General features: G+C 38.0%; 1 protein-coding gene across 4 annotated transcripts; it reads left to right on the plus strand.

Moving 5' to 3' along the window:
- The first annotated feature begins 454 nt into the window (after positions 1–454).
- Positions 455–7,644, plus strand: LOC111792412 (long chain acyl-CoA synthetase 8). Of its 4 annotated transcripts, none has more exons than XM_023673847.2 (12): positions 455–738; positions 1,990–2,554; positions 2,677–2,757; positions 2,875–3,147; positions 3,987–4,118; positions 4,443–4,616; positions 4,695–4,924; positions 5,141–5,258; positions 5,702–5,833; positions 5,898–6,032; positions 6,298–6,504; positions 7,185–7,644. In XM_023673847.2, the coding sequence occupies exons 2-12, from the start codon at positions 2,015–2,017 to the stop codon at positions 7,347–7,349; spliced, it is 2,187 nt and encodes a 728-aa protein (XP_023529615.2). In that variant the 5' UTR covers positions 455–738; positions 1,990–2,014; the 3' UTR covers positions 7,350–7,644. The 4 variants fall into 4 exon arrangements, with proteins under 4 accessions (XP_023529615.2, XP_023529616.2, XP_023529612.2 ...); XM_023673848.2 differs by having other exon boundaries at positions 455–647; XM_023673844.2 differs by having other exon boundaries at positions 455–635.
- The last annotated feature ends 4,761 nt before the right edge of the window (positions 7,645–12,405 follow it).

The raw sequence follows: 12,405 nt of genomic DNA on the forward strand, positions 1-12,405 counted from the left end.
TTTGGTTTGAATTTTGTCCATCTTGATTCTAACACTGTTTTCTCACATTCTTGTCAACTATTGAAGACTCGTGCAGTACAAAATAAAAAGGTCAACCATAAAAAGTCAATGGAAACTCTCGGAAAATTAAATTACACTAACATAATGTCAAGTTCAAATTTTAACCCGTAAAATAGACACAAATTTAAAAATTTTAGCTCGATCATAATTGACATGTACTCCGTTGCTTTAATTAACGTTCGAGTGGGCTATCTCTCTCTCTCGCACGTGCCATTTCCAAGGATTAACTTTTAAGCATCAATACAGCATCCACGTGCTGATTATTTTTGCATCAGCATTCCCATGGGCACGTGGCGCACGCGTGACTGTGGACGTTACGTAAGCCATGATTCAGATACCGAAACTACCCTCGAACTTACCCTTCATCAAGCTCCGCGGAGAGGGGCTTTTCTATAATCTTTCGAACTCAAACGACGACGTATCAACCGACCTCCTCCCATAAATTTCCTGTCTCAGAATTCGCAAGTCAGAAACCACCGGCACCGACGACCACCGTAGAAGCTTCTTCCGGCGGTTGATTGTTTCATTTCCGAAAGTCGGCGTAGTTCATCTTCCTTTCAGCTTTCTCAACTACGGTAATCATTCAGGCACGCACTTCAATCTCCGTTCGTTTTCACAGTTTCTTATTGCTATAGAAGCACAGTACCGCGATCATCTCTCGTTTATTTCTGCTTCGAGGTTGACTTGTTGTATTATTTCGTTGTTGTTATTTTCGTTCGTCATTTCATATGGAGGTGCGATAAACTTGTGGATTGAATATAGTTTTTGTTTTTGTATAGAGCTGAGAGATTATTTACTCAAAGAACAGAGTAGTATTGTGATAGTAAAGTTCTACGGCTGGATTTCCGGTTGCTTTTATCTTCGAAACTGGTTTCGGTTGATTTAAGTTTTTTTAGTACAAGCCTGCAACTATAGACTGTGATTGTACTTATAACCTGCTTAGTTTGTGCTTGATACTAAGTTAGCGTATGGATTACGTCCGTGCTCCTTCACCGTTTATTATGACTTGAGAATGAAGTCAAAATGTTCGGTTTCCTCTGTTTTCTTCTATTAATCACGTAAAGGTTTTCATCTGTTGTGCTTTCTTCATCCTTTACTTGTTTTTACTCAGATGCTCCGAATTTTCTGTGTTCGTACTCAGTTTGTGAATGAAAATACTAAAATTGAACCACCGCACCGTAGACTTGTTGTGTTTAAGAGATTATGAAGTTGTGCTCTTAGAACTTTTTCATTGTAGTGAAGCCTTCTTCTCGGACATGGATTTGGAGGCCTTTTCTTCCGTCTGTGCTATTTTCTTGCCATGATCATACAGATATATTGGATTTGTTCTACAGAATTAGAACCTCTCCCTTTTTATTCATAATAGGAAGTTCCTACGACATGGTAGATTGGTGACCTTTGAAAAAAGGGAAAGTAGTCATTTCTCTATTTATTTGATTTTTGACATTCTGTATTAGAGAAACATGGGGTCCATGTTAAGACTAATTGGCAAGGAGAAGAGTTACCACGTATCTTATAAGGATTGTGACCTGTCTTCATCTTTTCGATATGGATCTTTCATATGCCCTTCAGGATGGTGCCTCTTTGAGTTTACCATTCTTGAGTTGGGTTCCAATTTTTGGACTGAATGCTCGTAGGGCTCCATGGACTCTGATACTATATTAGAAAAACATTAGATTCCATCTTAAAACCAATTGGCAATGAGAGGAGTAACTCATGTATTTTATAATGATTGCAAGGTCTCTTCATCTTTTCGATCCTTAACATTTAACATTTTGGAATACTATTGTGACATTGTATCATTTCTATGCTAAGTTTTTTTTTTTAATTAAAAAAAAAAGTTTCTTCTTGACGTCACCTGTGTCCCATTTGTGCATTTACTTTGCTGTGACTTGACAAATTAATATTTCACTAACCATAATTTTCTAGGTATACATTCTTGAGGGAGGATTCCATGATGGAAAGTATATGGAAATCAAAAATCTTAGATAACCTATGCTCTGGAGATTACTTATCAATTTGGAGAGACTATGGCACAGTAGGGATTGTGGGAACAATTTTTATTGGCATCCTCATAGCATTCTTACTTCCTAGTATCTTTTTGGTAAAGAAGAGGTGGAAACAAAGAGGAGTTCCAGTGGAAGTTGGTGGGGAGCAAGGTTATGCTGTGCGTAATGCTCGAGTGGCTGAACTTTCTCAAGTTCCTAGGAAAGAGGCTACAACCATGGCAACACTGTTTGAGCAATCATGCCAAAAGCATTCAAAAAATAAATTTCTTGGAACAAGGAAGTTTATTTCCAAGGAATTTGTCACTTCTAGTGATGGTAGGAAGTTTGAGAAGCTTCACTTAGGTGAATACGAATGGCAAACTTATGGAGAAGTGTTTGATAGTGCTTGCAACTTTGCATCTGGGCTTGTTAGGTTTGGCCATGATGTTGATTCTCGTGCTGCCATTTGTGCAGAAACTTGTGCTGAGTGGTTGATTGCCTTCCAGGTTATCTTATTACTGTGCTTCAACTTTTTTCTCTAGAACTTTGCACTTGGTTTTAAGCTTTAGAGCTTTACTTTTCTTTCATATTTTTGGACCAATTCACAAATACAGTTGATTACTTACAGGGATGCTTTAGACAGAACATTACTGTGGTTACAATATATGCTTCTCTTGGTGATGAAGCCCTAATCCACTCTCTAAACGAGGTTCGTCAATTAATCATCTCTTCAGCAATTGTAGCGATAATATAGTCTTCTGTGTTATAGTTACAATTGCAATGTGTAAAATGAAAGATCCTTACTCTTCTTCCAACTATTTAACAGACTGAAGCATCTACTCTGATCTGCAATTCAAAGCAGTTGAGGAAGCTGCTGGCAATAGGTTCAAGTTTGACAACTATTCAAAATATTGTTTATTTAGAAGATGCTGGATATGAAACTGATTTTATTAGCTCTGAAAATATGAGCAAATGGAAGGTCGCCTCCTTCTCTGAGATCATCAAGCTTGGTACAGAAAATCCCGTTGCTCCAAGCTTGCCTTCAAGTCACAGTATTGCTGTTGTGATGTATACGAGTGGCAGTACAGGTTTGCCAAAGGTAATTTTCCCTTTTAAGTCTGATTATCTTACATTTTTTGGTCAATCTCAGGAAAATTTGTGTCAAGATAGGACTTTTACATAAACTGTAGGTTAGTTCAAGGTAAAAGTATCAGCCACCATTGTGCCCTCAGTAGTCAAAGGGACATGTTAACTTAAATTCCTTTTAAATCATGGGTTCAAGCCATGGTGATCAATGGTCATTGACTCATCGAGTTAGAATATTGAAAATCCCATGAGTTTCTCAATCTAACATTAAAAGGATAATGTGCTTAATCTTGTGGAATTAGTTTCCGCAAGTTGAGGTGTGTAAATTTTGTCTAACTACACATGATTATAAAAACATAAGTCAGTTTTATCATGTATTAACTTCTTGACACTCATTGCCACACTTCTCTGTAATCAATGTGTTGCAACATAATGACTTCTCATCTTGAAATGAAATGAAAATGACATCTTTCTCTTACACTGTTAAATTACCACTAATCTTAGAAGTTCAAGTATTTCGATCATGGTAAATTGTTCTTGAGAATAATATTTAAAGGTTTCTGATGTTGGAAACAATTTATTATTAGATGTGAATGCTAGAGTTGATGATATGGTACTTAATTTCGTGTGCTTTCATTTTGATGAACCTTCAATGACAGGAATGCCAAATTGACAAGGAATAGTATGCAAGATTTCCTTTTCTTTGTTGCGTTAATATTTCATAATGTATCTTTTAAGCTGAATATTCTATTGATCTATTCTTTTAATCATTTGAAATTTATGTAATCTGTATATTTAGATTTCATAAAAAGAAGTTGGGCATTCCTAACATGGACATTGTAAAATATGTAGGGGGTTATGATTAGTCATGGCAATATTGTAGCCACTGCTGCAGGTGTTATGACAGTTATTCCAAGACTTGGTGTTGATGATGTATATTTGGCATACTTGCCCCTTGCCCATGTTCTAGAATTGGCAGCTGAGGTATCGTCATGTTTGCATTAGATTACCGCATTAGATTTCCGCATTCTTAGACAAATTTTAATGGGCGGCTATTCACATTGTCATTGTTGCAAATATATCAACAAGATTATGAGACATCGTGAGAGGAAGAAATTACCACCAATTTTAAGACTGTTTTAGTCATTTTCATTTGTTGGTTTGGGCGGATATTTTCCTTTTCTTTTTTTAATTAATTTGCAAACCCTGAATGTTGTTGCTGTCTTTGTAGTCTATTGAGCTTGTTTTTGCCGTATAAGCAAGCACCCTCCTTCTTTAAGCATCCTTACTTAAGTTGTTGTTGGCCAGACTGTTATACTGTCTGCAGGATTGGCAATCGGTTATGGTTCGCCATTAACTATGACGGACACTTCGAATAAAATAAGGAAAGGAACAAAGGGAGATGTTTCTGTTTTAAGACCTACACTCATGACTGCAGTTCCAGCTATCTTAGACCGTGTTAGAGACGGCATTTTGAAGAAGGTTTTTGATGGATAAATGCATTTTCTTTATCCACTTATGACTTGAGTATTAGATAATGATCAATAATGCCACAACTAGGTTGAAGAGAGGGGAGGCTTAGTGAAGAAACTCTTCCACATCGGATATAATCGCCAATTGGCAGCTTTGGAGGGAAGCTGGTTTGGAGCTTGGGGACTGGAAAGAATGTTTTGGAATGTTCTCATCTTCAAAAAAATACGTTCAGCACTTGGAGGACGTGTTCGGTTCATGCTTTGTGGTGGGGCTCCTCTATCAGGAGAGTCTCAACGGTTTTTCAATATTTGCATGGGGTAATGGTTCTCAAATTTTAGATGCAAATACAATTGAAATAAATTCAATACTTGCTTCCCTCTCCAATATTGGTACATCTTCATGGCCAAATTTCGTTTGGATTTGCAAGCTTTACTTTTGATTGTCATTTATCAGGCTATCTAACCACTCCATTGTTTTGTAATGATCATGGGGCTTGTGCATTTCTTTTTACGTATTATATTGCTCTTCAACAGGGCTACAATTGGTCAAGGGTATGGTCTGACAGAAACATTTGCTGGAGCTGCTTTTTCCGAATGGGATGACACAAGTGTGGGACGTGTTGGGCCTCCTCTTCCTTGTTGCTTCATTAAGGTACGCAAGGATCTTATTTCAAATCACACAATAAATGTGTGATTCTCCAACCTTCTTAAGTAGGGTCAAAATGAGTTGCATGACTTCAATCTTCATCCACGTAAGAAACAATTCTTTGATGCTACATATTCATGGTGGAAAATGAATAATGTCATGGTGTGTGCAAAGATCAATAATATGTTGTCTGTCAAATCATCGAACTAGGAACATAAGGCCTCTTTAATTCTTTTGAAAGAGATCATAGGTTCGAATCCTCCCACCCACATGAGATGCAATATTCCAAAAAAAAAAAAAAAAAAAAAAGAAAGAAATCACTGCTAAAGCCAAAAACTTAAGCTGATAGGTTACTGTAAATTTAATTGTGAACCCAACATCTTACGTTAATGAGTTAGTGTAGATTTAATATTACTTACGTCAATACTTTACTATTACCGTTGTTGCAGCTCGTTTCTTGGGAAGAAGGTGGCTATAGGACGACCGACAGACCAATGCCAAGAGGAGAGATTGTTATTGGGGGTACTTGCGTTACTGCTGGTTACTTAAAGAACCCTGAAAAAACTAACGAGGTCTACAAGGTATTTCTTTCAAATTCTTCCATTAGATTTCATAGCAGAGGTCTCAACTTTCTGCTTGCAACAGGATGATGAGAAAGGCATGCGCTGGTTTTACACTGGAGATATAGGAACATTCCATCCTGACGGATGCCTTGAGATCATAGACAGGAAAAAGGACATCGTTAAACTTCAGCATGGAGAGTATGTATCTCTTGGGAAGGTGAGATTTTAAACTTCAACACAAAATTTTCTACATTGTTAGGAATTACGACTCTCCACAATGATATGATGTTGTCCACTTTGAGTATAAGCTCTCGTGACTTTGTTTTGGGCTTCCCCAAAAGGCCTCATGCCAATAGAGATGTATTCCTTATAAACCTAAGATCATTCCCTAAATTAGCTAATGGGGACTCCCTCCCAACAATTCTCAACAAACATATCATCAAAGCTTTTATTTAGTTTAAGTTCTTCCTCTGTACATATAGGTCGAGGCAGCCCTTCTGTCAAGCAAGTACGTGGACAATGTTATGGTGTATGCGGACCCCTTTCACAATTATTGTGTTGCTCTTGTCGTCCCTTTGCGTCCAGCTCTTGAGAAGTGGGCCAAAGAAGCTGGCATCAACTATGGAGATTATGTTCAGCTATGTGAGAATGGTGAAATCATCAATGAGGTTCAGAGATCCCTTTCCAAGGTTTGCAAATCCTATCTTATCTTTTGAAAGGCAAAGAATAAGAGAAACAGTCCGCACAGAAAAAAAAAAAAGAAAAAAAAAAGAAAAAAAAAAAGAACACTAGCATATAGATAGAATGGAGGCTATATTATATATATATATATATATATATATATAACCTATGAACCTTGCCAATTTTTTTGGAAAATATCCATTTTTTTTTTTCAAAAGTTGAAACATTACCCTTACCTGTTTCAAAACTAACTTTTCTTTTGGAGTATAAGTCCATTAGAACGTTGGATGAAAAATTGGTGTGAGAGTGAATAGTGTGATGGTGACTAGAACACCGGCTTGGTTTACGTTTGAAAGAAACACATTCAGACACTTCAAATTTTCGTCCAATATTTTCTTAGTTTCTCTACTTCAAGGGTAATTTTGAAGCATATTAAAACGATAACGGTAATATTGAAACTTTTGAAAAAATAGGGGTATTTCTTTAACGAAACGACAAAACTGCTTGAACTTTCATCTCATATTTGAATATAAAAAATGACGAGAAATAAGCGTCGACGAATGGAGCAATTAGGATGGAAAACTAGATTATTTTGAATCTTCTGGTAGAGTCTGATTATTAAACTTTATTCTTTGTTGTATGCTATGAAATCCCACCTCTGAAAGGAGTATTTGTAATAACCTTACAGGTAGCAAAAGATGCAAAGTTACAAAAGTTCGAGATTCCTGAAAAAATTAAGTTGGTAGCAGATCCATGGACCCCAGAATCAGGATTGGTTACTGCTGCTTTAAAGATAAAAAGAGAACAAGTCAAGGCAGAATTCAAGAACGCCCTTGAACAGCTATACAAGTAAGAAAATTCTGCCTAGTTTTTCACTTTATCCACACAGCACATGGATCTCCACGTACTTAATAGTTGGGTTATGAGTTACACTCCTTGCTTGACAGACCTCCCCTCCCTGAGTATTGTAAATAGAAAATAGTTTGACTCTCATCCTTATGCTTAGAGTACATATTTCGAGTCGAACACGATGCCTACTTAGGAGTAAGAAATCGTTCGTTATCCTCTTATGTGATTATCTTTAATTAGTTAGTTTGTAATGCTAATAAGTAAATGAATAAATATAGAGAACAAAAGCTTTTCGTTTTCGACTCTCTTCTTTGTAACTTACCTCGAGCCTACTTCCTTTCTCGTTTGCATTCGGGCTTAGAGGGAATGAGCTCAATCCATGGTGATAATCTATCTGGAATTTAATATCTACATGTTTCCTTGCCAATCAAATATAGTAGTTGTTCTGCCAGTTAACCTAAACAACTGTTGAAGGTAATAACCTAAACAACTGTTGAAGGTAATAATAGAGTTTGAATGAGTTACTGCCGAAGAGAAGGAGGAGGTGAATTCAATTTCATCCACACAAATCTCAACCAACTCCGGGAATTCCCCTATAAAAGGACCTCCCTCCCCATCATTCAAATCACTCCTCCTCTCAATCTCACTTCAGTTTTCTGTTGTCACCAACAACTGGTATCAGAGCAATCTTGCAGCAGCAAAAAATGGCAGCAGAAAAACAAGTTGAGAGCTACGTTCAGCCCGCCATCCCGAGGTTCGATGGTCACTATGATCATTGGGCGATGTTGATGGAAAATTTTCTCAGATCAAAGGAGTTCTTTGATATGGTGGAGACGGGTTATGAAGAGCCAAATGAAGGCGAGGTACTCTCAGCTGGTCAACAGCAACTGTTGGCAGCATCGAAGTTGAAGGACCTGAAGGTCAAGAACTATTTATTTCAGTCAATTGATAGGACTATCTTGGAAACAATGCTTCAGAAGAAGACATCCAAGGAAATTTGGGATTCTATGAGGAGGAAGTATCAAGGCTCAACGAAAGTAAAACGTGCTCAACTACAAGCCGTCAGAAGAGACTTTGAAATTCTCCAAATGCAAAAGGGAGAAACGGTGAATGATTATATTGGCAAGGTTATAAGTCTTGCAAGTAAAATGAGGATGCATGGTGGTTCAATCACGGAGGTTGCGGTCGTAGAAAAGATTTTGCGATCACTAACTCCAAAGTTCGATTACATTGTATGTTCTATCGAAGAAGCAAACAATGTCGAAGAGATGCAAATAGATGAACTCCAAAGCTCCCTGTTAGTACATGAGCAGAGGCTCAATCGTACAAGTGCAATAGAGGAGATGACAGCCTTAAAAATATCCACACCAGGTGAAGCTTCAAGCCCTAGAGGTAGAGGGCAAAGAAGAGGCAGAGGTCGTGGGAGAGGCAGTCGAGAAAGAAGTGGAGATGTTGGCAGGTCAGCAGACCTAGTCAGAAATGATTATGAAAACAAAGGCAAGAGACACTTTGACAAGTCTAAGGTGGAATGCTACAGATGTGGACGCCTTGGACATTACAAAAATGAATGCTATACCAGGCTCCAAAAGGAGAAAAGAGATCAATCCAATTTTGTGGAGAGAAGAGAAGAAGAAACATTATTAATGTCATTCCATGCTATGAAGGTTGCAGATCAAGGTGTATGGGTCGTAGACTCTGGATGCAGCAATCATATGACAGGTTGTAAGGAATTCTTCTCAACTCTAGATGAAAATTTTCATACTACGGTTTCTCTCGGAAACAATTCAACTCTTCAAGTGATGGGGAAAGGAACCGTAGATATCAAGACTAGAAATGGCTTTGTAGAGTCTATTTCTAATGTATTCTACATTCCTGATCTGAAGGCCAACTTACTTAGTATCGGTCAGTTACAAGAAAAGGGGTATGTGATCACATTCCAAAATGATGAATGTGAAATTTATGACTCCAAAAGAGGATCGATTGCTAAGATGAAGATGACCACCAACCGTCTATATCCGTTGACGTTAAATATCGTTGCCAAAAGTTTGATGGTGAAGAAAGAAGATACCACATGGCTTTGGCATTTTAGGTATGGTCATCTACACTTCAAAGGATTAAAGACGTTGTCCTCAAAGAAGATGGTAACTGGGTTGCCAGATATTACTCCACCAACGGAGTTGGAAATTTGCGAGAGCTGTGTAGTAGCAAAACATGAAAGAAACTCTTTTTCATCCGGAAAATCAAGAAGAGCTCAAGCAATTTTGGAGTTGATTCATTCGGACATATGTGGTCCCATCTCTCCAGCATCAAATGGTAACAAGAAATATTTCATGACCCTCATCGATGATTTTAGTCGAAAAACATGGACTTATTTCTTGCACGCCAAATTAGAAGTCTTTAATTGCTTCAAAAAATTTTGTGCTACTATGAAGACGGAAACTAGAAGAAGAATCAAGGCTTTAAGAACTGACAGAGGTGGAGAGTTCTGCTCGAACGAGTTTACTAAATTTTGTGAAGAGAAGGGCATACGGAGGCAGTTAACAACAGCATATACACCACAACAAAATGGTGTGGCCGAAAGGAAAAACAGGACCATTCTCAACATGGTTCGAAGTTTACTAAATAAAGGAGAAGTCCCGAAGGAATTCTGGCCAGAAGCTGTCGTGTGGTCCGTTCACATTCTCAACCGGAGTCCTACCTTTTCTGTTAGAGATATGACTCCACAAGAAGCATGGAGCGGAAGAAAACCTGCAGTAGACCACTTTAGAATCTTTGGGTGCATATTATATGCACACGTTCCTGATGAGAAAAGGAAGAAACTTGAAGACAAGAGTTTGAAGTGTGTGTTCCTTGGAGTAAGCGAGACCTCTAAGGCGTACAAGCTCTACGATCCTTTGACAAAGAAGGTGGTGGTAAGTCGTGATGTAGTCTTTGACGAAACGAAGACTTGGACATGGGAAGAAAAGATCACTGTGAATCAGCAGATTCTGTAGATCTTGAAGAAGAACAAATTGAAGCCCCGATTCAGCCTCACTTTGAGCATGGAGAGAGCTCATCACAAGCTCAACAAGAAGAACCAGTAGAAGAAGATCATGATCATAATCAAAGAAATCCAAGAACAAGAAAGAGACCAAATTGGATGATTGATTATGAGATGGACTATGAATCAAGTGATAGCGGTTATTTTGCATTCTTTATGGATAGTGATCCAATTGTCTATGAAGAAGCGGTAAAGGAGAAGAAATGGAAGGAAGCTATGGACAGTGAAATCAAATCCATAGAGAAGAACAAGACTTGGGAGCTCACCGATCTTCCTAGAGGACAGAAAACAATCGGAGTAAAATGGGTTTTCAAAACCAAGTTGAATGAAAACGGTGAGGTGGATAAGTACAAAGCGCGACTTGTTGCAAAAGGATACAAGCAAAAGTATGGAATTGATTATAAGGAGGTATTTGCACCAGTGGCACGTCAAGACACTATCAGGCTCATAATTTCTATTGCAGCACAGAAATCTTGGCCTATTTATCAACTTGATGTGAAATCGGCCTTCTTACATGGAGAGCTTCAAGAAGAGGTATATGTGGAGCAACCAGAAGGTTTTGTTAAAAAAGGCAAAGAGGAACAAGTATACAAGTTGAAGAAAGCTTTGTATGGTTTGAAGCAAGCTCCGAGGGCATGGTACAGTCGCATTGATTCTCATTTTGAAAAGATGGGATTCACTAAATGCCCGTATGAACATACGTTGTATGTGAAAACTAAAAAGGGAGGTAACATTATCATTATTTGCTTATACGTTGATGATTTAATATTTACTGGCAATAATGAAGAAATGTTTGAATTTTTTAAGAAGAGCATGATGAAGAAATTTGAAATGACAGATCTTGGCTTGATGAGATATTTTCTTGGAGTAGAAGTTACTCAAACTCCCGCAGGTAACTTTATCTGTCAGAAGAAGTATGCTCAAGAATTACTTGAAAGATTTAAATTGGATGAGCGCACAGTTGGAACTCCATCAGAATTGGGTTTAAAGTTGCACAAGGATATTGACGGGCGAGAGGTTGATAATAGGTACTTCAAACAAATTGTGGGAAGTTTGATGTACCTAACTTCAACAAGACCAGACATCATGTATGCGGTTAGTATGATAAGTCGTTACATGGAGCATCCAACGGAAAAACATCTCAATGCAGCAAGAAGGATACTTCGTTATGTGAGAGGAACCTTTGATTTGGAGGTATTCTACAAGAAAGGAGATGATCCGAAGATGGTTGGCTATACAGATAGCGACTATGCAGGTGATATAGACGATCCTAAAAGTACTTCAGGAAGTATTTTCATGATGAGTTCAGGAGCTATTTGCTGGTCTTCAAAGAAGCAACCTATTGTAACACTCTCAACTACAGAAGCAGAATTTGTGGCAGCAGCAGCATGCTCATGCCAAGCAATTTGGTTAAGAAAAATGCTTGAAATTCTTAATCAGAAGCAACCAGGTACGACGGTTATATATTGTGATAATATGTCAACTATTAAGTTGTCTAAAAATCCTGTGTTGCATGGAAGGAGCAAGCACATCGATGTTCGATTTCATTTCTTGCGTGATTTGTGTAAAGAAGGCATTATTGAACTCAACTTTTGCCGAAGTGATGAACAAATCGCAGACCTATTCACAAAGCCCTTGAAACAACCATTGTTCGAGAAGCTTAGAAGAAAGATGGGGATGTGCAGAATCCAAGATGTATATCAAGATGACGAAGTGAAGTCCTAAACTGATTTCCGCAGAATTCAGTTTAAGGGAGGGTGTTGAAGGTAATAATAGAGTTTGAATGAGTTACTGCCGAAGAGAAGGAGGAGGTGAATTCAATTTCATCCACACAAATCTCAACCAACTCCGGGAATTCCCCTATAAAAGGACCTCCCTCCCCATCATTCAAATCACTCTTCTCAATCTCACTTCAGTTTTCTGTTGTCACCAACAACAACCACGAAAATTAGGATGAATAGTTTAAATTTTGGACTTTCTACACTTCCCAAGAAAGAAATCGTCATGATATTCAATTTGT

This window comes from Cucurbita pepo, chromosome 4 (assembly GCF_057944985.1).
Source record: "Cucurbita pepo subsp. pepo isolate OVF chromosome 4, ASM5794498v1, whole genome shotgun sequence".
Taxonomy (NCBI): Eukaryota; Viridiplantae; Streptophyta; class Magnoliopsida; order Cucurbitales; family Cucurbitaceae; genus Cucurbita; species Cucurbita pepo.

What these genes read in the sequence shown, in the direction of transcription:
- LOC111792412 (XM_023673847.2), top strand. Translation starts at nt 2,015, where the DNA reads ATGATGGAAAGTATATGGAAATCAAAAATCTTAGATAACCTATGCTCT. An exon ending in AGTATGTATCTCTTGGGAAG is followed by an intron (nt 6,033 to 6,297) that starts GTGAGATTTTAA and finishes CTGTACATATAG; the next exon opens with GTCGAGGCAGCCCTTCTGTC. An exon ending in TTCAGAGATCCCTTTCCAAG is followed by an intron (nt 6,505 to 7,184) that starts GTTTGCAAATCC and finishes ATAACCTTACAG; the next exon opens with GTAGCAAAAGATGCAAAGTT.